Raw genomic sequence first — 27,849 nt, forward strand, 5'->3', positions numbered from 1 at the left:
TCGCCCCAATTATGTTTCTAGGTTTGTCAGCACCATACCCGTGCTCGTGGGTTTCACCGAAGTGGTACATGTCTGAGACCTGCATCACTTCGGGCTTTCCTCCCACATGAAGCTGACACGCCGTGATGTAACTGGAATACTGTTAAAAGTGGTGTTAAACCCAACTCACTCACTCACTCATTCTAGGTTTGTCAGCACCATACCTGTGCTAGTGGGTTTCACCAAAATGGTAAATGTTTGAGACCTGCATCACTTCTGGCTTTCCTCCCACATTAAACTGGCACGCCGTGATATAACTGGAATACTGTTAAAAGTGGTGTTAAACCCAACTCACTCACTCACTCACTCACTCAGTTTTGATTAGTTCACCTTGCAATTTTTTTTACGTTTAATGTTTCCGTAAACCCCTTTAAATGAGGCCACACCCACTAACAGACTACTAAGTCCTGATTGGCTGATAATATAATGGGTTGGGCTTGCGTTGAATATTGGGCTGAACGATGTCACCGATTTTTTATTGTCAACAGTTTTTTGTTTGTTAATGATTATATTAAGTTACCATTTTTTATGTATTTATTTATAAGTATTGACAATTTGTATTTGCATGTTTGTAGCTAAAAACATACCGGTACATTGTGTTCAAATGCAATTATATATTTCAATCTAAACGGAAGTTGTATTATTGGGTTAATATATGTCAACATAAGACATTGTTTTTACATTAAGTATGTATGGACAATCTTCCTTTCAGTATAATAACAGACATTAAGCAACATGGTGTTTATTCAAATTATTCATTTATAATATATCTTATTTGCATTTTAAGATTTATAAAATTGAAATAATGTTTTAGATGTATATAACTGTTCTAAATATATAGGCTAGACTTGGAAAGGGTTGGAGGCAAGGTTAACTTTGCTTTGTCAAAAGTAGTTAATCTCCTTTGGCCACCCAAAATTATACCAGATTTAACAACTGTCAATGGTGAACCTTAGTTTCATGCTCATGTGACTGGCCTCTCATCCAATGGAAAGCTGTATCTCGTGTAAAATTTATATTATATATTATACATATATGACAGGCTTGTTATCTGATAATCTATTTTTCAGAATGTTTATGCACCGGATCCAGACCCTGAGATGGAGGTCGTAGAGTATGAGCGTACCTTTGATCAGAAAGAGGCTCTTGGTCTCAATGACATGAAGACAGAGAACTATGAGACCACATGACATCACTTCCTGTTCACCTTCTACCTTCTCTCATGTGATAATATATGTATGATGTATCAGTTACTGGTTTAGTTTTCTGTCCTCTAAAGTTAGTGGGTGGCACAGGTGTCCCAGTCGTCTATGGCTCCACAATTTGCTGTGAAAAATTGTGTCACTAAGGTACACCACAAACATAAACCTCGGATTGGGGGTTTGAAACCCGGTTCGCCCCAATTATGTTTCTAGGTTTGTCAGCACCATACACGTGCTCGTGGGTTTCACCAAAGTGGTGTACGTCTAAGACCGGCATCACTTTCAGTTTGGTCTTTCCTCCCACATCAAGCTTACACACAACGTGATATAAGTTGAATACTGTTCAAAACAGCGTTAATTCCAACTCACTCATTTGGAGTCGGTGTTCCTCTTACTCTTGTGAAGATCGGGGGTAGAATGGGTCTTGCAACCCCTTCTTAATCACCTAGCGGAATCGGGTGGTGAGATTCAGTGACTTGGTTGAAGCATGTCATCATATCCCAGTCGAGTAGATCGATGCTCATGGTTTCAGTCACTGGATTGTCTGCTCCACATTCGATTATTTACAGACCGATCGTGAAGATTCCGGGGTAGAATAGATCTACAGCAACCCATACTTGCCTCAAAAGGCGACTATGCTTGTTGTAAAAGGGGACTAAGGGGATCGGGTGGTCAGGCTCGCTGACTTGGTTGATACAGGTTATCAATCCCAATTGCCTGGATCGATGCTCATGATGTCAATCACTGGATTGTCTGGTCCAGCCTCGATTATTTTACAGACCTCCGTCATATAGCTGGAATATTGCTGAGTGCGGGGTTAAACAGCAAGCAAACAAACAAAATTTACAGACCACCATCATAAAGCTCTAATATTGCTGAGTGCGGTACAACAAAGTACCTAATTATTATGTAACGGGTTACGAATGTCTGCGCAATGAGACACTGTTAGTGAGTGAATTGCATTTCTGTTACTGGGATATAAACATGCCAGGGAAACCTCAAGCTGTACATATTAACAGTTTGATCAAACCCTACAGCACTGGTATTGTGCTATCAAACCAAGGGTCAGTCAGGGTCATTTGGCATCCGACACCATGGTCAGACGATCCAGGCAGTACCAAGGAGGCCATATATCCCTTGCCGAACTTGGCTGGAATTCCTTGGCCCTTCTATGCCTCTCCTATGGACCAATCAGATTCCACCTATTGTATCACTTGCATTTGGTTCAAACAAAACGGCGGCGCAAAGTCAAGATGATGTGATCGATAATCAAGATAAAACAGGTCTTACATTGTGAAGTGCATCAAATCACGTGAGCACCTTGGTTAAAAAAAATGAACAGATTTGGAAAATAGTTGGTGACAACGAGTTGGTGGTGCACATGCTTTGCAAAACCTGCAATCAGCCGAAATCTGCATGACAGTTTACGAACAGGATTTAGATTTTGTTGCACGATTTTGATTAGACTATGCACAGACACGTTAGTCCAGCCAAAATATGACTCCATAATACCAGCCTAGTTTGGCAAGGGTGGAAACTGGACTTTTATAGTCAGTTTACTCTCATGCTTCGGGAAGATGGTCATAAGAGGCGACTAATGGGATATGGTGGTCAGACTCACTGACTTGGTTGATGCATGTCATCATATTCCAATGTGTTGGTCGATGCTCATGATGTCAGTCACCAGATTGTCTGGCCTAGACACTGTGATTTACAGATGGTTGTCCTCTGGAACATTGCTGAGTGACAGAAAACAGACAGACAGAACAAAAATTCCAAACTTTCTACACCTTATAGTATTCCAGCCTATTATGTCATGGACCACCACACACATGGTTCACCTATTGTACGCATTTTAGGAATCAAACCGATCCTCGATGCATCAAGCAAACAATTCATAACTGCCCTACCCTCTACAGGAACAGGGGGCCGTATGGCCCAGTCGTCTAAGGCGCCACGATTTGCTGTGCAGAGTCGCGTCCCTTGGGCACGCCAGAAACCTATGATTGTGGGTTCGAATCCCGGTTTCTAGGTTTGTCAGCTCCATACCTGTGCTCATGGGTTCCACCGAAGTGGTAAATGTCTGAGACCTGCATCACTTCAGGCTTTCCTCCCACATAAGAGTGAGTGAGTGAGTGAGTATGGTTTTACGCCGCTTTTACCTCCCACATTAAGCTGACACGCTGTGATATAACTAATACTGTTAAAACAGCGTTAAACCCAACTCCCATACTCTACAGGAACATCACATGAAGCAAAACAACAGTACAACCTCTCCTCAAGAACCATGTCCTAATTTTGTCATGCACTTAACAGGGGCGGTCGGGTAGCCTAGTGGTTAAAGCGTTTGCTCGTCACGCCGAAGACCCGGGTTCGAATCCTGACATGGGTACAATGTGTGAAGCCCATTTCTGGTGTCCCCCGCTGTGATATTGCTGGAATATTGCTAAAAGCGGCGTAAAACCAAACTCACTCACTCACTCATGCACTTAACTGTGTTGTGGTCAGTGGACCCCTGTGATCAAGTGATTAGAGGGTTCAATCCCCCTACATCAGACCAAAAGTGTTTGAAATATGATACTTGTTACCCTTCCTGGCGCTCAGCATTAAGGGATAAAACAAGGACTGGTTGTCTCGGAGTCAGTTCACTGTGTCTGGGGGTATCCATGCAGTTACCTGGCAATTTCCAATTTGAAACAATATGTTAATCCAGAAATTTGTACCTAAAGAACTTAGTATGAAACCAACAAACAACCAAAAAATGGTATACAATCAACAGATGTTTTTAAAAAATTAACTAGGTTTTCAAATCAATACAAGTTACTGCACAGCAATTAAAATGGCAGTGCATAATAGAGTTGTAGTACACTATTGAATGGCAGTATCAAGTACAACATATGGTGGCAGGAGTGATAGCAACAAGTACAGTGATATTAATATTCACCTATCTTTAACAGTGGTCAAGTTTCAGATTGGGAATCACCGGTGGTAACTGATCTTCACACAAGAGCAGGGCCCACTTGCACAAAGCAATCTTAGCGCTAAGACTGTTGTAAGCCTATGCTGAAGTATGGGAGTTACGATCATCTTAGCGCTAAGATCGCTTTGTGCAAGTGGGCCCTGGTCTTGATGTAATGTCAGTTGAAATGTGAGTTGAGACAGGCTGGGTCCCGTTCCACTTATATCGTCTTACTAGCTTCCAGCACTTTGCACATGTTTCTTTAAGGGCTTGTCGTCCACCCATGCTATTTTACAGATAACGAGCGTCTAAATATAATAACTTCCTCACCACATTTTGCATTAAATGGTACTACATTCCCGACAAAAAAGAAACAACGTAATACAGTTTCAATCACTGTTAATACTAACAATAAATTACATTGCTGTATAGCAATGCTAAACAGCATGTTATCTAAGTAGGCTAGCCCCGCAAAACCGGCATTAGACGGGACAACTACATGCCGACAGACGCACGCACGCACACTATCACATGTACGTATGCAGACACATCGCAATATAAGTGGAATAAACTTGAAAGCGATGGTAAACTACGGAAGCCTTTTAGGGCCATTTGTTTTTTTGTTTTTTTCGATACTATCTTGAAATTTCAAGATATTAAGTTGAAATTTCAAGATACTAAGTTGAAATTTTAAGATAACATCTTGAAATTTCAAGATAGAGAAGTTGAAATTTCAAGACACTATCTTGAAATTTCAAGATACTTAGTTGAAATTTCAAGATAGAGAAGTTGAAATTTCAAAATACTAAGTGGAAATTTCAAGATAATAAGTTTTTAACATCCTAAGATGTAAAAATACGTTTGAAGTGAATAATCTTGAAATATCAACTTAGTATCTTGAAATTTCAAGATAGTATCGAAAAAATTGAAAAAACAAATGGCCCCAAAAGGCTTCCGTAGTAAACCCCATTTCACCTCACATATGATCAGTGAATGAGTTAGGCAGTGACATATCAGTGTAATGTGAGGTGGGAGCAAACCCCAAGTGTTGCTTACGAAGGCAGGTGCGGCGCTGGGAAACAACTAGGGCGAATTTGGGATTCGAACCATCGATCACACCATTCTGGCCTACTTTGGGACGATACGGCACCGTGAAGCCATGTTGAGGATTACACTTGGACATCCACTTGCCAATCTTTGCCACGTGTAACAAAACATGGCGTGTATTGAAATTTACCTGCATGTGAAATTGTCCAAGGTATTATTAAAATTAAAATAATCGTAATTGGAAGGTCACTTTTCGTACCTTCACCTAAACTAAGGTATTACCCTCGTACTTCAGGCCTGACGATTTGGGATGTGCGAGAAGTACAATGTCAGTACCCGAGGGCCTTGGACCTTAATTATACCGTTGTTCCTTCAGCAATCACAAAGGATATTCTTCGTTCAACAGCTTTTATTCACACTTAGTGTTTGCAGTTAACCCACTCTATTTTCCACTTCTCTTTTTGGCGCTCGGGATAAAGGGACTAAAACAAGGACTGGTCGGCTCGGAGTCGGTATACTGTGTCTGAGTGGGATATTATGTTAAACTGCGGCATGGTATCTCAGTGAGTTAGCACTATAAATCGGCATCAGTCCGGACTAGTACAAGCAGCCACACACACACGCGTGCATGCACGTCGCTATATAAGTGCAATAATCCTGTACGCAACGTTAAACCCCATTTCACCTCACCTCACTATTTTTCACTTAAATAAGAGACTTCGGCCGCAGAGCTTCAGTCTCAGTCGCAATGTTGGTGCCTCAGAGCGGGCACACCAGGGCCCACTTGCACAAAGCGATCTTAGCGCTAAGACTATTGTAAGCCTATGTTAAAGTATGGGAGTTACGATCATCTTAGCGCTAAGATCGCTTTGTGCAAGTGGGCCCTGACCTAGGTTTCGGGTCTGCCCTTCAGCAGTTCTCATCTTGTCGTTAAGCATTGGTCGGCAACCTTTCCCCCTTCAAGAGACCATTCCAACCTAACGTAGTTGTTTTTACCAGGATACTATTAGGTCTGTCGAAAGACGTACTCCCCCATCTCCAGAAATCGGAACTCCTAATACTAATATATGCTTTACCTGTTGGTTGGTCTCTTAATATTATTGCTCCATTTCTGGTAGCTTGGATGACACCTACTCTAGACTGTTGCCAATTCTTGTCATAATATCTGGTATACATTCCTCTTTATTTCTACGACTCACTGATTTAACTTCCCTTTAATTCTCTGAATATATATTACAATTTCATGCCTATAATACGACCGCCCCCACCCTTTCTGGTGAAGAGTGTGTCCTCACACTCTAAGATGGTGCCAATTCTTGTTACTATCGGGCATACATTCCCTCTTATTTCTATGACTTACTGATTTAACTTCCCTTTAATTATCAAAATACATATTACAATTTCATGCCTATGATACGACCCCCTTCTAGCGAAGAGTGTGTCCTCACACTCTAAGATGGTGCCAATTCTTATAATATCTGGTATACATTCCCACTTATTTCTATGACTTACTGATTTAACTTCCCTTTAATTATCAAAATACATATTACAATTTCATGCCTATGATACGACCCCCTTCTAGCGAAGAGTGTGTCCTCACACTCTAAGATGGTGCCAATTCTTATAATATCTGGTATACATTCCCACTTATTTCTATGACTTACTGATTTAACTTCCCTTTAATTATCAAAATACATATTACAATTTCATGCCTATGATACGACCCCCTTCTAGCGAAGAGTGTGTCCTCACACTCTAAGATGGTGCCAATTCTTATAATATCTGGTATACATTCCCACTTATTTCTATGACTTACTGATTTAACTTCCCTTTAATTATCAAAATACATATTACAATTTCATGCCTATGATACGACCCCCTTCTAGCGAAGAGTGTGTCCTCACACTCTAAGATGGTGCCAATTCTTATAATATCTGGTATACATTCCCACTTATTTCTATGACTTACTGATTTAACTTCCCATTAATTATCTAAATATATATTATAATTTCATGCTTTTAATACAATCTTCGGTTACCTGGATTTTGTGAGCATGGCTCAATTGAAGTCCCGCTAAAAATAAATATAATTTTAATAGAATCAAACAAGCCCGTTTGAATTGAAAGGAGCCCCAATGAGAAGGGAGGACCCCGTTGGAAAGCTATCCTGTTTGTCTCTAGGGCTCGCATTTGGGTAAACCTTCCAGTGATAGATAGGATATGGAAAATCTAGATTTACTTCATCTAGGGCTATAGCATGACAGTAAGGGAACCAGTGGAGATATAATGGTAGACTAGATCTTCAGCAACCCATGCTTGCTGTTAAAGGTGACTATGCCTTTCGTAAGAGGCGACTAACAGGATCGGGTGATCAGGCTTGCTGACTTGGTTGAAGCATGTCATCGTATCGCACCTTCAGGGATCGATGCTCATGATGTCAATCACTGGTTGTCTGGTCCAGACTCGATTATTTACAGACCGCCGTCACATGGCTGAAGTATTGTTGAGTGCGGCGTTAGCAACAAACAAACAAACAAACAAACAAACAAATAAACAAGAGACGAAGCGTTAGTCTTGTTTGCGTTTGGCGTTATCTGATCTCAATTAGGCACATTTGTACATGTTTCCTGCTTCATCCGTTACATCTGATCTGAAACGAACATTTCCGACCTGTCATCCTCCAATGTTTCCGGTTATGAAAACAAAGCATACTATGAATAGTTTGTTTTTGAAAATGATGACGATGATGATGATGATGATGATGATGACAAACAACATTTACTTTTATCACAGCGTGTATGTTTTAATGAAGACCAAATGCGGCAATATCTTTACTCAATGGTTTTACACAACAAAAATAATAATGATAATAGTAATCTCTCATCTCTCACTCGCCCTGCATGATCATAATGATGTTAATAATAGGACCAATAATCTCTGATCTAACCCACTCTTGCACATAAACTGCCGGCCACAAGAATTAAATAACGCACTTTAAGATTGAATTTGGCAAACCAATTTCAAACATTATCAAAATGTTAATATACTGAATACAGTCACCGAAACAATTCACGCGAAATAGCTTTATTGTTGAGAAAAATACGATGTGAATCCCAGTTTTGCCCCATTTTATGTTTCTAGGTTTGTCGTGCTGGCGGGTTTAACCAGTGAGATGAGACCTGCATCACTTCAGTCTTTCCTCCCACATTAAGCTGACACACCGTGATATAACTTGAATACTGTTCAAAGCCGCGTTCAACCAGACTCACTCACTCAATGCGTCACAAACTGATTACATTACGTCATCCCACATTAAGCTGACACACCGTGATATAACTTGAATACTGTTCAAAGCCGCGTTCAACCAGACTCACTCACTCAGTGCGTCACAAACTGATTACATTACGTCATCCCAAATTAAGGTGATACTCCGTGATATAACTGAAATACTGTTAAAAGTGACGTTAAACCGTAACGCACTCACGCATAAAGAAGTGCATCGGAGGGACGTTTCAGTTGTTGTATTGGCAGGAATGACTGGCCATGGATTAGATTCTCGGATTCTTGAATTTCATCTGAGTTGTGAAATATCATGAACAAACAGTCACTGACATCACCACAGTGCCCGTCTAAACTCAAGAAAACACTTTTTGACGCAACAAACACCCTTTTCTCAGTAAACAATGTCTGACACCACCCCGCAGTGCTGTGACACCTCTGTCATATACAGTCAAGTCTTCTCACTAAACAATATCTGACACCACCTCGCAGTGCTGTGACACCTCTGTCATATACAGTCAAGTCTTCTCACTAAACAATATCTGACACTACCTCGCAGTGCTGTGACACCTCTGTCATATACAGTAAAGTCTTCTCACTAAACACTATCTGACACCACCTCGCAGTGCTGTGACACCTCTGTCATATACAGTCAAGTCTTCTCACTAAACAATATCTGACACCACCTCGCAGTGCTGTGTCAACTCTGTCATATACAGTCAAGTCTTCTCAATAAACACTGTCTGACACCACCCCGCAGTGCTGTGTCACCTCTGTCATATACAGTCAAGTGTTCTCAATAAACAATGTCTGACACCACCCCGCAGTGCTGTGACACCTCTGTCATATACAGTCAAGTGTTCTCAATAAACAATATCTGACACCACCCCGCAGTGCTGTGTCAACTCTGTCATATACAGTCAAGTGTTCTCAATAAACAATGTCTGACACTACCTCGCAGTGCTGTGACACCTCTGTCATATACAGTCAAGTCTTCTCACTAAACAATATCTGACACCACCTCGCAGTGCTGTGACACCTCTGTCATATACAGTCAAGTCTTCTCAATAAACACTGTCTGACACCATCCCCGCAGTGCTGTGTCACCTCTGTCATATACAGTCAAGTCTTCTCAATAAACAATGTTGTGACAAAAGGCACAATTGAATAATATTAGAGATAACTGAATCAATTTGTGAAATGATATGCATCGATGCATTATGTTTGTCTGATCATGTGAATTCATATATGGATGTATCGCTGGGACGTTTCAATTTAAATGCGTTAAAGAGTCAACTCTCCTCGATAAACAATGTCTGACACCATCCCCGCAGTGCTGGATCGCCATTGTGATTACGTACATTAGCATGGGCACCATGATCAAGGAGCAGAGCCACCAACCGGCGGTACAAGTCTGCTTCGGAAGACGCTGTGGAGAAGATCGACAGTTGGTTATCTTCATGGGCAGCCACAGAGGAGAACTCCAGGTCCTGGCTTAGCACTGCAGTATTTCTGGCAGCAGAACACAGCAGATGTAGCGGAGTGTTGCCTGCCATGTCCTTGCTCATAACATCAGCTCCATGTCCAATCAGTGAGGCACATATGGCAATGTCAGGCACTTGAGCAAAGCACAAAACAGTTTGATGAGACAATGCATTATGCAAAGGGGTCCTCCCTTGAAGATTTTTCAAATTCACATCAGCTCCTTTTTTCAGAAGTGCATCAACAATTTCTTTGAATCCTCTCGCTGCTGCATTGTGTAGTGATGTGTCGCCTCTGTCGTTTTGTTGATTCACGTCAGCTTGAACGTTCAGTAGGAGATCAACGCAGTCCAAAGCCATTCCCCAATCTCCAGGCACGAATGTCTTCTTGCCTTTAACATGGCACACTAGCACACGCTTATTTAACGAACACGCTGGCACTATATCGAGACCCCATTTTGAACCCCTCCCTGATGCAATGTGGAGTGGTGTATCACCATTATTATTTTGTATATCCACATCACATCCACTCTTCAGCAAGACATCCATGTGATTCCTCGATATACCCCACGCTTTCCAATGACATAATTTTACAGCAGTATAATCCTTTCCCAATTCCTCTTCCAGTAGTTCTTTACTTTGTTGCACATTGATGCCAGTTTTGGGTTGAAATAACAGATCAACCCCATCATCACCAGATCCCAGTTCAGCTGCAGTGTACACTTGTGTACCACTAATAGTGTGTGGTACATCGTAGTAAGATCCGTATGATAATGATACTTTGCTGTCGCCCTGAGCTCCTATTTTCAATGTTATATGAAGCAATGTGTCACCTCTACTATTCTGTACATTCACATCAGGTCCAGCCTGTATTATATTTTCAACAGCATTATGACACCCCCATGCTGCTGCCACAAGCAACGGTGTGTCGCCTTTGTCGTTGCACAGATTTATATCTGCTCCAGCCTTTATTAAATGACCCACACCTCTTTGGGAATATCTGAACATACTAGCAGCGTGAAGTGGTGTGTTTCCTTCATCGTCCTGCGCATTAACATCAGCCCCAATGTTTATCAATGTATCAATTTGCGTTGGAGATACAAGTACAAGTCCTGAATGTAGAGGCGTGCGTCCTTTCTTATTGCGTGCAACAATAGAAGCCCCAGCTTCAATTAACTCATAAAGGCATTCTTTATTCCCACATTCAGCAGTTGTATGAATACACGTTTCCCCATTATTATCAGCTAAGTTCAGGTCAGCCCCAGACTTAATCAAAAGTTTTAAGGCGTCCGTGGACCTGCAAATTCCTGCTCTGTGAAGTGGTGTTGCGCCTTGATTCTTCTGTGCATTTACATTAGCTCCTGCATCTATCAACATGCGCATACGTTTTGTTTCTCCTTTTGCAACAGCAAGATGTAGAGGTGTTTCCCCCTCATTATCTTCTGCATTCACATTTGCTCCGGCTTTTAATAAAATGTTGACATGCACTTTAAGCCCATTCCATACTGCTACATGAAGTGGTGTCCTACCTGAACTTTCACGTGAATTGACATCAGCTCCAGCATTAATCAAAATTTGAACACAATCTCTCAACCCAGACATAGCTGCTGTATGCAGAGGACTGTAACCTTTATCATTCTGTATGTCCACATCAGCTCCTCCACTCAACAACATCTCAACACGTTCTCTAGATGACCCCTTTATTCCTATATGCAAAGGTGTGTCCTTGTTATCATCATCCTGGATGTTCAGATCCGATCCTGCTTCCAGTAACGCTGTGATGCAGTCGTCAAATCCAAACCTAACTGCTCTGTGTACCGCAGTACAGCCTTTGATATTGAGTATATTCGCATCAGCTCCAGCCTTCAGGAGGATGGCTACATATTCATGAGCTCCAAGCTCTGATGCAATATAAAGTGGTGTTTCACCTGCACCATTCTGGGCATTGACTTCAGCACTGGCCTTCAGTAAGACATCCACACACTCATCCGATCCCGCATCTACGGCTATGTGGAGTGGTGTGTTGCCGGCTTCATTCCGTACATTAACCTCAGTAGCCTTCAGCAAAAAGGCAACACATGGGCTTGATCCACATCTGACGGATCTGTGGAGCGGTTTCTCGCCTGCCTGGTTACTTATATTACCATCAGCTCCTACCTTCAGCAGGCTATCCACGCACTCCTCAAACCCCCATTCTGCTGCTAGGTGGAGGGGGGTGTCACCCTTATTATTCTGCAGGTTCACAACAGCTCCAGCCTTAATGAGCACGTCGACACACGACTTTGATCCCCTCCATGCTGCTTTGTGTAGGGCGGTGTCAGCTATATTGTTTGCTACATTCACATCAGTGCCAGTTTTTGTCATCACCTCTTTATGCCCAGTCTCCCCAGATGAAATGTGTCCATAGCTTCCCCCACTTTTAGAGTCTGCACCAAGTTTGCTAAGCAGGAACTCGAGCACTTCAGACTTTGCTCCCTCACAGGCAGAATGGACAGGAGTGTCACCACCAGAAGAAACCGTGGTCATTGTTGCTCCTCTCTGAATTAAAAACTTCACAGTATCGATATCCCCTCCTTTGCAGGCTGAGTGAAAAGGGTTGTTGCCTTCCAGAGACAACATGTTGACAGATGCGCCTTTTTCAAACAGAATCTTGACGAGAGGCAGGTTTCCACTCTTACAAGCACTGCACACTTCCTCCCCTGATACACGAGCTCCCCTGTCCTGCAGCAACTTTATCAGGTCCACTTTGCCACTTCTGCAGGCCAGGTACATAGGAGACTCTCCAAATGTGTCTGTCACATTGATTTCTACTCCTCCATCAGCCACCGCTGCAACTGCTGCGGTATGACCGTATTCACACAGATAATGTAAGACAGTCTTCCCCCAACGGTCGGATGCACGGAGGTCAGGTCCATACGAAAGAATCTGCAAAACAAAATCAGAGTCTTTTGTTTCTGCAGCTATCATCAATGGTGTCTTTCTGGCATTTCCATATGTAGTGTTTATGTTTATTGCCACTTTTTGAGTCAGATATGTCAACACAATTCCAGCAGAATTCTTGCAGACACCAAACAGAATTTCACTTATTTGTTCTGGTCTGAGGGCAGTGTTGCCTGTCTCCATAAGATAACGAAGCACATTTATGGATTTGCTACTGGGGAGTAGTTCCAGGAAGGGATACCCTGACATTTTATCAGAGCAGGTAATGAAATCCTTTATAGATATTTGATGATTGATTGACAGTATGTCCATGAATGTTTGAATAAACTCAACATCCCTACACACTCTGTGGGATAGCACGAGTATGAAGTTCCTGTTTGTGATTTCATAAGCAAATCTTTTGGCCAAATCGGAAACATACGATTTGGGGATATATGCAACCAACCCTGCCTCAGTCTCAGAACTGCCTGTTTGGGTAGATTCGAGACGTAGTCTTTGGTGGATGAACGACATACTGCAGTTGGTTATAACAAACCGTGTATTTTTTGTGCAAAGAATAAATGCAACACTATCATAGACAGAAGGGTGGTCAAACATGTACGTATCTTCTTCTCGCTTGAGATAGGATCCAACCAGATTATTTGCAGCCGTTATGCACTCATATCCTAGGTCCTCATCAGCATCTAATTCATTTTCAGACACTTTCCCATCTCTTTTGATTATCATCATCAACACTTTCCGCTTTATGCTATCGTTCATCAGCTTGTTCATTGTTTGGTTCAGAAAATCAAGGGGTTTGTTAAAGAATTCCTCCATCGAAATCTGATTGTCGTTGCAATATGCCCTTAGAAACATTCTACAAACATGTGGAAATCCATGCGGGCAGTCAATTTTACAACATTGTTGTACAGTTTCGTTTTCAAAATGTAACCCTTGAGCCAATGCATTCCAAATTCGTTTCTTCTCCTCCACGTTTCTCTCCGAGGATACCTCGATTACATAGTTGTCGCTGGTGATGAAGGAAACGAGTCTTCCCAAATCTGCCACTGAAGACTGTAGAACATAATCTCGACCAACAAGAATTATTGTCAGTTTCCTACTTTTCCCTCCGTTCTTGTGCTCCTTGTGTGGTTCCATTGGATCCAGAATTGGGCGAAGCACTGGTCTCCATCTCGACCATTCCACCACACTGAATTCCAAGTCTCCCAAAATGTCGTCCAGCATGATGAGGGGCCAAGAGCAGGTCATGGTGACCTCAGAGAACTCTGCTGGGGTTTCGACCTGGAAGACTTGTCTCCCCTTGCTATGCTGGTCTTTGAGTGCCATGTAAGCAATCGTGGACTTCCCTTCTCCAGGGCTCCCCTTAATGGTCACCCAAGTGGCTCCTTCGTCGAGTTTATCCGTCACCTTCTTGAGAGCCTCAGTTTTCACCATTTCGTGCGTCCATGTCTCAATCCTCATCTCTGTTCTTTCTGCAACATAAAGTGAGCTAGCACTATAAATCGGCATCAGTCCGGACTAGTACAAGCAGCCACACACACACATACACGTGCATGCACGTCGCTATATAAGTGCAATAATCTTGGACGCGACGTTAAACCCAATTTCACCTCACCTCACCTCACATAAAGTGTAAGTATAATACACGCTTCTGTTTCCTCATAAAGATATAACCAGATGAATTAGCATTAGCCAGTCTTTTTATGTTTCTCATCTCACACTGGTTCTCAAATTTGAATATAATGAATTTCAAATATTTAAATATTGAACAGAAAAATTATTATTTTTGTGGAGAAAACTGAGCACACAATTTCATAAAACTGTCCCCCAAATATTCATGATTCCTAACTTTTTTTTGTTCATTTTTTATCCGCCCATTCGCCTGCTTGAATATATGTCCTCTGCCCGGTCAAAAGAAACAGATTTCCCGTTTCATAAGAAATCTACGTATTGCCATGTGCGGTATCAAACCCGACTGAGTGTGTTGAGCACAGATTGAACATGCAGTTACCCAGCCACCCTCCAGGATGGACCAACATTACATGATTGTATCTCCAGAGTATTCAGAACATATTATGCAGTTACTCACTTCTTAGTTTTTGTACTGTAGTCAGCGTGGTCTCCTCGTCATCCTGTCCGGGGGCAGGTTTCCCAATGTTCTGGGTTCCTCCAATGTTCAGGTTTCTGCCTGTTGGGACCGTCACCTGCTGCTCCAACTTGATGAAGTTGTACTGGACTGCTGCTGGAGTGAAAGAGTGAGTGAGTGAGTGGGTGAGTGGGTGAGTAGGTGAGTGGGTGAGTGGGTGAGTGAGTGAGTGGGTGAGTGAGTGAGTGAGTGAGTGAGTTGGGACCGTCACCTGCTGCTCCAACTTGATGAAGTTGTACTGGACTGCTGCTGGAGTGAGCGAGTGAGTGGGTGAGTTGGTGAGTGGGTGAGTGGGTGAGTGAGTGAGTGAGTGAGTGAGTGGGTGAGTGAGTGAGTGGGTGAGTGAGTGAGTGAGTGAGTTGGGACCGTCACCTGCTGCTCCAACTTGATGAAGTTGTACTGGACTGCTGCTGGAGTGAGCGAGTGAGTGGGTGAGTTGGTGAGTGGGTGAGTGAGTGAGTGAGTGAGTTGGGACCGTCACCTGCTGCTCCAACTTGATGAAGTTGTACTGGACTGCTGCTGGAGTGAGCGAGTGAGTGGGTGAGTTGGTGAGTGGGTGAGTGAGTGAGTGGGTGAGTGAGTGAGTGAGTGAGTTGGGACCGTCACCTGCTGCTCCACCTTGATGAAGTTGTACTGGACTGCTGCTGGAGTGAGCGAGTGAGTGAGTGAGTGGGTGAGTGGGTGAATGGGTGAGTAAGTGAGTGAGTGAGTGAGTGGGTGAGTGAGTTGGGGCCGTCACCTGCTGCTGCACTTTGATGAAGTTGTACTGGGCTGCTGCTGGAGTGGGTGAGTGAGTGAGTGAGTGAGTGAGTGGGTGAGTGAGTGAGTTGGTGAGTGAGTGAGTTGGGACCGTCACCTGCTGCTCCACCTTGATGAAGTTGTACTGGACTGCTGCTGGAGTGAACGAGTGAGTGAGTGAGTGGGTGAGTGAGTGAGTGAGTTTGGACCGTCACCTGCTGCTCTACCTTGATGAAGTTTTACTGGACTGCTGCTGGAGTGAACGAGTGAGTGAGTGAGTGAGTGGGTGAGTGAGTGAGTGAGTGATTGGGTGGGGGATTGAATGAGCTGGTGATTGATTGGATGGAGGATTGAGTGAATTGGGGATTGATTGGATGGAGGATTGAGTGAGTTGGTGATTGATCTGGTGGGGTATTGAGTGAGTGGGTGATTGATTGGATGGAGGATTGAGTGAATTAGGGATTGGTATGGGGATTGATTGAGTTGGTGATTAATCTGGTGGGGGTTGAGTGAGTTGGTGATTGATTGGGTGGTGGTGTGGTGGTAGATTGAGTGAGTTTGTGATTGATTTGGATGGAGAATTGAGTGAGTTTGTGATTGATTGGATGGAGAATTGAGTGAGTTGGTGATTGATTGGATGGAGGATTGAGTGAGTTGTTGATTGGTCGGGTGGGGGATGGTGTGTGTTGTGATTGGTCGGGTGGGGGATTGAGTGAGTTGGTGATTGATCGGGTGGGGGATTGAGTGAGTGGGGGATTGATCGGGTGGGAGGTTGAGTGAGTTGTGATTGATCGGGTGGGGGGTTAAGTGAGTTGGTGATTGATTGGATGGAGGATTAAGCGAATTGGGGATTGATTGAATGGAGAATTGAGTGAGTTGTTGATTGGTCGGGTGGGGGATGGTGTGTGTTGTGATTGGTCGGGTGGGGGATTGAGTGAGTTGGTGATTGATCGGTTGGGGGATTGAGTGTGTTGTGATTGGTCGGGTGGGGGATTGAGTGAGTTGGTGATTGATCGGGTCGGGGATTGAGTGTGTTGTGATTGATTGGGTGGGGGATTGAATGAGTCGGTGATTGATTGGATGGAGGATTGAGTGAGTTGGTGATTGATCGGGTGGCGGATTGAGTGTGTTGTGATTGATCGGGTGGTGGCTTCAGGGAGTTGTTGATTGGTCGAGTGGGGGATTGAGTGTGTTGTGATTGGTCGGGTTGGGGATTGAGTGAGTTGGTGATTGATCGGTTGGGGGATTGAGTGTGTTGTGATTGATCGGGTGGGGGATTGAGTGTGTTGTGATTGATTGGGGGGGGGGGGGATTGAATGAGTCGGTGATTGATTGTCGGGTGGGGGATTGAGTGTGTTGTGATTGATCGGGTGGGGGCTTCAGGGAGTTGTTGATTGGTCGGGTGGGGGATGGTCTGTGTTGTGATTGGTCGGGTGGGGGATTGAGTGAGTTGGTGATTGATCGGTTGGGGGATTGAGTGTTTTGTGATTGGTCGGGTGGGGGATTGAGTGAGTTGTTGATTGATCGGGTGGGGGCTTCAGTGCGTTGTTGATTGGTCGGGTGGGGGATTGAGTGAGTGATTGAGTGGGTGATTAAGTGCGAGAGATATGTGCGTGCTGGTTGATGGTGGGGTTGGGGGTAATGTTGTTATACGCCGCAGTCGGCAATATTCCAGCTTTACCACGGCGGCTTGTTAAGTATCAAGGGAATACGACCCACGCCATCAGCAAAGTCACAGCACCCGCTCACATGACCTATTCCATTCAACTGTTACGACGAGCATGTTGGGCAAATGGAGCCAGTTCCTTGTCGGTAACCATGTTGGAAAGGCAACATTATTACACTGTAACAACCTTATGGGGAAACCGAGATTGAACTGGCCCTCATCATGTTGGTCGTAAGAGGCGACTCAATGAATCGGGAAGTCGGTGACTTATTTGATGGAGCGTCAACGTACCACCACAGCGTGGGCCATCTTTTGTTGATGGTATCCCCGACGCTGGTGCAGGTGTGAGTTGGCCGTGGGATGATGGTAGCCCCGACGCTGGTGCAGGTGTGAGTTGGTCTTGAGTTGATAGTTGCCCCGACGTCAGTGCAGGTGTGAGTTGGCCTTGAGTTGATGGTTGCCCCGACGCTGGTACAGGTGTGAGTTGGTCTTGAGTTAATGGTTGCCCCGACGTCAGTGCAGGTGTGAGTTGGTCTTGAGTTGATGGTTGCCCCGACGTCAGTGCAGTTGTGAGTTGGTCTTGAGTTGATGGTTGCCCCGACGCTGGTGCAGGTGTGAGTTGATCTTGAGTTGATGGTTGCCCCGATGCTGGTGCAGGTGTGAGTTGGTCTTGAGTTGATGGTATCCCCGACGTCAGTGCAGGTGTGAGTTGGTCTTGAGTTGATGGTATCCCCGACGCTGGTGCAGTTGTGAGTTGGTCTTGAGTTGATGGTATCCCCGACGTCAGTGCAGGTGTGAGTTGGTCTTGAGTTGATGGTATCCCCGACGTCAGTGCAGGTGTGAGTTGGCCTTGAGTTGATGGTTGCCCCGACGCTGGTGCAGGTGTGAGTTGGTCTTGAGTTGATGGTTGCCCCGACGCTGGTGCAGGTGTGAGTTGGCCTTGAGTTGATGGTTGCCCCGACGCTGGTGCAGGTGTGAGTTGGTCTTGAGTTGATGGTATCCCCGACGTCAGTGCAGGTGTGAGTTGGTCTTGAGTTGATGGTATCCCCGACGCTGGTGCAGTTGTGAGTTGGTCTTGAGTTGATGGTAGCCCCGACGTCAGTGCAGGTGTGAGTTGGTCTTGAGTTGATGGTTGCCCCGACGTCAGTGCAGGTGTGAGTTGGTCTTGAGTTGATGGTTGCCCCGACGTCAGTGCAGGTGTGAGTTGGTCTTGAGTTGATGGTTGCCCCGACGTCAGTGCAGGTGTGAGTTGGTCTTGAGTTGATGGTTGCCCCGACGTCAGTGCAGGTGTGAGTTGGTCTTGAGTTGATGGTTGCCCCGACGTCAGCGCAGGTGTGAGTTGGTCTTGAGTTGATGGTTGCCCCGACGTCAGTGCAGGTGTGAGTTGGTCTTGAGTTGATGGTTGCCCCGACGTCAGTGCAGGTGTGAGTTGGTCTTGAGTTGATGGTTGCCCCGACGTCAGTGCAGGTGTGAGTTGGTCTTGAGTTGATGGTTGCCCCGACGTCAGTGCAGGTGTCAGTTGGTCTTGAGTTGATGGTAGCCCCGACACTGGTGCAGGTGTGAGTTGGTCTTGAGTTGATGGTATCCCCGACGTCAGTGCAGGTGTGAGTTGGTCTTGAGTTGATGGTTGCCCCGACGTCAGTGCAGGTGTGAGTTGGTCTTGAGTTGATGGTTGCCCCGACGTCAGTGCAGGTGTGAGTTGGTCTTGAGTTGATGGTATCCCCGACGTCAGGGCAGGTGTGAGTTGGTCTTGAGTTGATGGTATCCCCGACGCTGGTGCAGGTGTGAATTGGCCTTGAGTTGATGGTATCCCCGACGTCAGTGCAGGTGTGAGTTGGTCTTGAGTTGATGGTTGCCCCGACGTCAGTGCAGGTGTGAGTTGGTCTTGAGTTGATGGTATCCCCGACGTCAGTGCAGGTGTGAGTTGGTCTTGAGTTGATTGTTCCCCCGACGTCAGTGCTGGTGTGAGTTGGTCTTGAGTTGATGGTTGCCCCGACGCTGGTGCAGGTGTGAGTTGGCCTTGAGTTGATGGTATCCCCGACGTCAGTGCAGGTGTGAGTTGGTCTTGAGTTGATGGTATCCCCGACGTCAGTGCAGGTGTGAGTTGGTCTTGAGTTGATGGTATCCCCGACGCTGGTGCAGTTGTGAGTTGGTCTTGAGTTGATGGTACCCCCGACGTCAGTGCAGGTGTGAGTTGGTCTTGAGTTGATGGTTGCCCCGATGTCAGTGTAGGTGTGAGTTGGTCTTGAGTTGATGGTTGCCCCGACGTCAGTGCAGGTGTGAGTTGGTCTTGAGTTGATGGTTGCCCCGACGTCAGTGCAGGTGTGAGTTGGTCTTGAGTTGATGGTTGCCCCGACGTCAGTGCAGGTGTGAGTTGGTCTTGAGTTGATGGTTGCCCCGACGTCAGTGCAGGTGTGAGTTGGTCTTGAGTTGATGGTTGCCCCGACGTCAGTGCAGGTGTGAGTTGGTCTTGAGTTGATGGTTGCCCCGACGTCAGTGCAGGTGTGAGTTGGTCTTGAGTTGATGGTAGCCCCGACGCTGGTGCAGGTGTGAGTTGGTCTTGAGTTGATGGTATCCCCGACGTCAGTGCAGGTGTGAGTTGGTCTTGAGTTGATGGTTGCCCCGACGTCAGTGCAGGTGTGAGTTGGTCTTGAGTTGATGGCTGCCCCGACGTCAGTGCAGGTGTGAGTTGGTCTTGAGTTGATGGTATCCCCGACGTCAGTGCAGGTGTGAGTTGGTCTTGAGTTGATGGTTGCCCCGACGTCAGTGCAGGTGTGAGTTGGTCTTGAGTTGATGGCTGCCCCGACGTCAGTGCAGGTGTGAGTTGGTCTTGAGTTGATGGTATCCCCGACGTCAGTGCAGGTGTGAGTTGGTCTTGAGTTGATGGTATCCCCGACGGTGGTGCAGTTGTGAGTTGGTCTTGAGTTGATGGTTCCCCCGACGTCAGTGCAGGTGTGAGTTGGTCTTGAGTTGATGGTTGCCCCGACGCTGGTGCAGGTGTGAGTTGGTCTTGGGTTGATGGTTGCCCCGACGCTGGTGCAGGTGTGAGTTGGCCTTGAGTTGATGGTATCCCCGACGTCAGTGCAGGTGTGAGTTGGTCTTGAGTTGATGGTTGCCCCGACGTCAGTGCAGGTGTGAGTTGGTCTTGAGTTGATGGTAGCCCCGACGCTGGTGCAGGTGTGAGTTGGCCTTGAGTTGATGGTATCCCCGACGTCAGTGCAGGTGTCAGTTGGTCTTGAGTTGATGGCTGCCCCGACGTCAGTGCAGGTGTGAGTTGGTCTTGAGTTGATGGTAGCCCCGACGCTGGTGCAGGTGTGAGTTGGCCTTGAAGTGATGGTATCCCCGACGTCAGTGCAGGTGTGAGTTGGTCTTGAGTTGATGGTATCCCCGACGCTGGTGCAGGTGTGAGTTGGTCTTGAGTTGATGGTATCCCCGACGTCAGTGCAGGTGTCAGTTGGCCTTGAGTTGATTGTTCCCCCGACGTCAGTGCAGGTGCGAGTTGGCCTTGAGTTGATGGTGACCCCAACACTGGTTCTTGTGTCTCATAGTCGCTTGGTATTCCCTCGACTTTGGGAGATGCGGGGATTCCTTGAATACATGTGTCAATCTCTATAATAAGGAAATACAACTCAAAACAAGTTACAGAACACCTACAATCGGGATGTTGTGTGGTGCAATACCCGGCAACCAGGACACATTAACTATTGGCATATGAAAAATCGGATGTTCTTTAACTTCTTTTGAGCAGTATACAGAACTAAACATGAAAATCATTTGTGATTATGTAATGTTATCACAACAATTCCATATTTGATATTTTGGTATTCAAAAGGCATAAGGAGGTGATGGTTTAAACTCTATGCTGTGTGATCAACACAACGATTTATCATGGAAGCTAATACTAGGCATCACGTTGAGATTGATCAGTTAACCTTTATGGCAACGGTTGAATCGAAATCCGGCAGAGACTGGATCCTGGCAAGGGAAAGGGACACAACTCTACTGAGCGACACGCAGCGGAATCGACTTTCAAGTCACCTATGTCTCCCAAATGTCCATATATGTAAATATTTACTATTTACTTGTTAGTTCACAATCATAACACAATACAGCTAATAATAATCACACATAACAGTTAATAATCATAATATTTAACATTTAACAAGTGGCCTAAAAGACGACATTAACCCACAGCAACACTTAAATAGTGTAGTCAACAATCGTCTAGAAATATAACAGTCAACAATCGCCTAGAGAAAGAACAGTCGACGATCGTCTAGAGATATAACAGTCAACAATCGTCTTGAGATATAACAGTCAACAATCGTTTAGAGATATTACAGTCGACAATCGTTTAGAGATATTACAGTCGACAATCGTCAACAATCGTCTAGAGATATAACAGTCAACAATCGTCTAGAGATATATCAGTCGATAATCGTCTAGAGATATAACAGTCAACAATCGTCTGGAAATATTACAGTCAATAATCGTCTTGAGATATAACAGTCAACAATCGTCTAGAGAAAGAACAGTCGACAATCGTCTGGAGAAATAACAGTCGACAATGGTCTAGAAATATAAAGTTAACAACTTTCTAGAAATTTATCAGTCAACACTTGTCAAGAAAACTCAACACTCAACTCACCTTTATTTACACTTTGAAAGGATTGGTGAGTGACAGTTTGACCAGTGACGTTGCCGAAAATCGTCCTGAGATCGGTTAAATCAGCATGGCTGTTCTCTTCCCCGTCATCCTCCTCCTCGTCCTCGTCCTCCTCATCCTCCCCCTCCTCCTCCTCGTCATCGCTACAGAATAGATCCTCTTCCTCGATGCCTCTTTCTTCTCTCCAGTCTTCTTCATCTTCCTCATCAGCCGTCACATAGTCGTCATCATCATCACCATCTGTGTCTGACATTTCTCCCCGACACCGTGGCCCTGTTATCTAACACGCCTCACTTCGCGATGCAGAGTCACCCACGTAGCTGCAAGGGTCCTGCTCCTCCAACATGGGGTGACCTTGACCTGCACTGTACCACAAGTAAATATACCTGTAGAAACTGAACATTGTACAACATTCAACAGCACGTAGCAGTATTTAGCATACGGTTGTATGCAGTATATACCGTATTTGACGCATTTTGCGCCCCGCTCTAATAAGCGCCCACTGCGATATTTGCTAATTTATTGGCAAGTGAACAATCTCAATTAGCACCCCTTCCGATTGATCAATGTACAAAGACTTATTTATTCGTGTATAAAACGCACTCGTGTGTTATATGCACCCTTAATTATGGGCAATTAAATTCTGGAAAAATATATCTGTCGTACATAAACATTTCAGGCTGTCAGGATAAACCACGATACTTATCTTTTAACTATGTTTTTTTACCACCAAAATAATATTCTAATAAGAGCCCCCTATTTTTAATTTTGAGAGCGCCCTGGGCGCTTATTACGTCGAATACGGTAACACTATACTGCATACAACAGCATGTAGCAGTATTTAGCATACGGTTGCATGTGGTATATAACATTATACAACATTCAACATTTTACAACATTCAACAACATGTAGCAGTATTTAGCATACGGTTGTATGTGGTATATAACACTATACAGCATTCAACAGCATTTAGCAGTATTTAGCATACGGCTGTATGCAGTATATAACATTATACAACATTCAACAGCATGTAGCAGTATTTAGCATACGGCTGTATGCAGTATATAACATTATACAACATTCAACAGCATGTAGCAGTATTTAGCATACGGTTGTATGTAGTATTTAACATTATACAACATTCAACATTATACAACATTGAACTGCATGTAGCAGTACAAGTGTTTAGCATTAGGTAGTATATAGTATATTACATTATACAACATTCAACAGTTTATAGCATGCACGTAGCAGTGTTTAGCATTAGGTAGTATATAGTATATAACATTATACAACATACAACAGTCCCCAGCATGCATGTTTCAGTATTTAACATTGCATTCAGCAATGAATAACATACCTCTGTATATAGCTTTAAGCAATGTATAACGTAAGCAAGTATATATCATTCAGCAATGTATAACTTTAGCCAGTATATATCATTGATCAATGTATAACATTCGCCTGTATATCATTCAGCAATGTATAACATAAGCCAGTCTATAGCAGTCAGGAATGTATAACATAAGCCATTATATATCATTCAGGAATGTATAACATTAGCCAGTATATATCATTGATCAATGTATAACATTCGCCAGTATATCATTCAGCAATGTATAACATAAGCCAGTACATATCATTCAGGAATGTATAACATAAGCCAGTACATATCATTCATCAATGTATAACATAAGCCAGTCTATAGCAGTCAGCAATGTATAACATAAGCCAGTATATAGCCGTCAGCAGTGTTTAACATAAGCCAGTATATATCATTCATCAATGTATAACATAAGCCAGTCCATAGCAGTCAGCAATGTATAACATAAGCCAGTATATAGCCGTCAGCAGTGTATAACATAAGCTGGTATATATCATTCATCAATGTATACCATAAGCCAGTCTATAGCAGTCAGCCATGTATAACATAAGCCAGTATATAGCCGTCAGCAGTGTATAACATAAGCTGGTATATATCATTCATCAATGTATAACATAAGCCAGTCTATAGCAGTCAGCAATGTATAAAATAAGCCAGTATATAGCCGTCAGCAGTGTATAACATAAGCCAGTATATATCATACATCAATGTATAACATAAGCCAGTCTATAGCAGTCAGCAATGTATAACATAAGCCAGTATATAGCCGTCAGCAGTGTATAACATAAGCTGGTATATATCATTCATCAATGTATAACATAAGCCAGTCTATAGCAGTCAGCAATGTATAACATAAGCCAGTATATAGCCGTCACCAGTGTATAACAAAAGGCAGTCTATAGCAGTCAGCAATGTATAACATAAGTCAGTATATAGCCGTCAGCAGTGTATAACATAAGCTGGTATATATCATTCATCGATGTATAACATAAGACAGTCTATAGCAGTCAGCAGTGTATAACATAAGCCAGTATATAGCCGCCAGCAGTGTATAACATAAGCCAGTATATATCATTCATCAATGTATAACATAAGCCAGTCTATAGCAGTCAGCAATTTATAACATAAGCCATTATATAGCCGTCAGCAGTGTATAACATAAGCTGGTATATATCATTCATCAATGTATAACATAAACCAGTCTATAGCAGTCAGCAATGTATAACATAAGCCGGTATATAGCCGTCAGCAGTGTATAACATAAGCCAGTATATATCATTCATCAATGTATAACATAAGCCAGGCTAAAGCAGTCAGCAATGTATAACATAAGCCAGTATATAGCCGTCAGCAGTGTATAACATAAGCTGGTATATAACATTCATCCATGTATAACACAAGCAAGTCTATAGCCGTCAGCAGTGTATAACATAATCCATTATATATCATTCATCAATGTATAACATAAGCCAGTCTATAGCAGTCAGCCATGTATAACATAAGCCAGTATATAGCCGTCAGCAGTGTATAACATAAGCTGGTATATATCATTCATCAATGTATAACATAAGCCAGTCTATAACAGTCAGCAATGTATAACATAAGCCAGTATATAGCCGTCAGCAGTGTATAACATAAGCTGGTATATAATATTCATCAATGTTTAACATAAGCCAGTCTATAGCAGTCAGCAATGTATAACATAAGCCAGTATATAGCCGTCAGCAGTGTTTAACATAAGCTGGTATATATCATTCATCAATGTATAACATAAGCCAGTCTATAGCAGTCAGCAATGTATAACATAAGCTGGTATATAGCCGTCAGCAGTGTATATCATAAGCTGGTATATATCATTCAGCAATGTATAACATAAGCCAGTATATAGCCGTCAGCAATGTATAACATGAGCCAGTATATATCATTCATCAAAGTATAACATAAGCCAGTCTATAGCAGTCATCAATGTATAACATAAGCCAGTATATAGCCGTCAGCAGTGTATAACATAAGCCAGTATATATCATTCATCAATGTATAACATAAGCCAGTCTATAGCAGTCAGCCATGTATAACATAAGCCAGTATATAGCCGTCAGCAGTGTATAACATAAGCTGGTATATATCATTCATCAATGTATAACATAAGCCAGTCTATAGCAGTCAGCAATGTATAACATAAGCCGGTATATAGCCGTCAGCAGTGTATAACATAAGCTGGTATATAATATTCATCAATGTATAACATAAGCCAGTCTATAGCAGTCAGCAATGTATAACATAAGCCAGTATATAGCCGTCAGCAGTGTTTAACATAAGCTGGTATATATCATTCATCAATGTATAACATAAGCCAGTCTATAGCAGTCAGCAATGTATAACATAAGCCAGTATATAGCCGTCAGCAGTGTATAACATAAGCTGGTATATATCATTCATCATTGTATAACATAAGCCAGTATATAGCAGCCATTAATGTATAACATAAGCCAGTATATAGCCGTCAGCAGTGTTTAACATAAGCTGGTATATATCATTCATCAATGTATAACATAAGCTGGTATACAGTCGTCAGCAGTGTATAACATAAGCTGGTATATAGCATTCATCAATGTAGAACAGAAGCAAGTCTATAGCAGTCAGCAATGTATAACATAAGCCAGTATATAGCCGTCAGCAGTGTATAACATAAGCCAGTATATAGCCGTCAGCAGTGTATAACATAAGCCAGTATATAGCCGTCAGCAGTGTATAACATAAGTTGGTGTATGTCATTCATCAATGTATAACATAAGCCAGTATATAGCCGTCAGCAGTGTATAACATAAGCTAGGATATATCATTCATCAATGTATATAACAGACTTCAGAATATAGCATTCAGCAATGTATAGCATACAACATACAACAATAATTAACATAAATATTCAGCTGATATCACAAAATGTTTAAAAAGCAATCAGTACTCACGGATCAAATGCAATTAAATGTTAACGATCTGGGTAGACGTCAGTGATCCACCCGCGTCATCCAGCAAGCCAGCTGGATGTGTCTGCAGCTAGCCTTCTCTAACTGAAAGCGCCACTCTGTCACTGCATCCGACTCATTGTCACTGCATCCGGCTCTCTCACCACTGCATCCGTTTCACATTGCTGCAACGTCTAAATTAGTTCTCTGTTTAGTGGCAATGCCTCCCTCAGCATCACACCATGCAATATCTGTAATCTGTCTCTTCCCGTAACATCGCCCTACAGAATCTGTGATCTATCTCTTTCCGTTACATCACCCTACAAGATCTATGATCTGTCTCTTCCCGTTACATCGCCCTACAGAATCTGTGATCTGTCTCTTCGTGTAACATCGCCCTACAAGATCTGTGATCTGTCTCTTCGTGTAACATCGCCCAACAAAATCTGTGATCTGTCTCTTCCCGTTACATCGCCCTACAGAATCTGTGATCTGTCTCTTCATGTAACATCGCCCAACAAAATCTGTGATCTGTCTCTTCCCGTTACATCGCCCTACAGAATCTGTGATCTGTCTCTTCATGTAACATCGCCCAACAAAATCTGTGATCTGTCTCTTCCATTGTAGTCATCTCAGTTATCGGTACATCCACCCACATCATAACACTACCCCCACCAAATCTGTCCACTTTCTGTACGCACTTTCCGGCGTAACGTTCTCCCCGACTGTAGGCCCGTGCTCTTCCATCCACTCGACGGAGGAGAAATCTTGATTCGTCGCTGAACCAGACATCTCTCCATCGCAGTTGAGGCCATACCCTGTGTTGACGACAGCAATGCAGTCGGTGTTGACGATGTTGTCGACTCAATGTGACGCGTCGAACAGGACGTCTTGCTCGTAGACCTGCTGCTCTTAAACGGTTTCGTACGGTCTCGTCGGAGATTCTGCGCAGTCCGGGTATTTGGGATGCGGTTTAGGTGGCTGTGGTTGTCCTTTCACGTAGGCGGAGCAGTCGGATGTAGCGATATTGGGCGGGGTCGGTTACTCTTGGTCGACCTTGACCCATGCTGTTGAAACCGATCCCATAGCCTTGTGATGGTGCTGGGCGCGATATTAAAAACCCTGGCTACAGCTGATCGGGATTCCCCTGCCTGCAAGCGGCCTATGACGTTGTTTCATTGCACTTCTGTTAATCTTGGCATGTTGTTGAACTGTCACTGTTCGATTGACGCAGATGCCAGGCAATCAAAAACCCTGCACTTTAATACCGTTCATAATGCTGCTGCACGTGCAGTACGTGCAGCTCCATGCACATTTTGTTAATGCACTGTGTGCG

The 27,849-nt window shown here is 43.7% G+C and overlaps 1 protein-coding gene across 3 annotated transcripts; it reads right to left on the reverse strand.

Moving 5' to 3' along the window:
- Nucleotides 1–8,023: 8,023 nt before the first annotated feature.
- On the reverse strand, nt 8,024–26,613 carry LOC124132922. Of its 3 annotated transcripts, none has more exons than XM_048398452.1 (5): nt 26,517–26,613; nt 22,145–22,527; nt 17,788–21,084; nt 15,036–15,188; nt 8,024–14,418 (listed from the first exon to the last, which is right to left on the reverse strand). In XM_048398452.1, the coding sequence occupies exons 2-5, from the start codon at nt 22,413–22,415 to the stop codon at nt 9,818–9,820; spliced, it is 8,322 nt and encodes a 2,773-aa protein (XP_048254409.1). In that variant the 5' UTR covers nt 22,416–22,527; nt 26,517–26,613; the 3' UTR covers nt 8,024–9,817. The 3 variants fall into 3 exon arrangements, with proteins under 3 accessions (XP_048254409.1, XP_048254408.1, XP_048254406.1); XM_048398451.1 differs by having other exon boundaries at nt 15,036–15,185; nt 17,788–21,105; XM_048398449.1 differs by having other exon boundaries at nt 17,788–21,105.
- Between the last annotated feature and the right edge of the window lie 1,236 nt (nt 26,614–27,849).

The sequence above is a fragment of the Haliotis rufescens genome, unplaced genomic scaffold (assembly GCF_023055435.1).
Source record: "Haliotis rufescens isolate VD_foot unplaced genomic scaffold, xgHalRufe1.0.p SCAF_18, whole genome shotgun sequence".
Taxonomy (NCBI): Eukaryota; Metazoa; Mollusca; class Gastropoda; order Lepetellida; family Haliotidae; genus Haliotis; species Haliotis rufescens.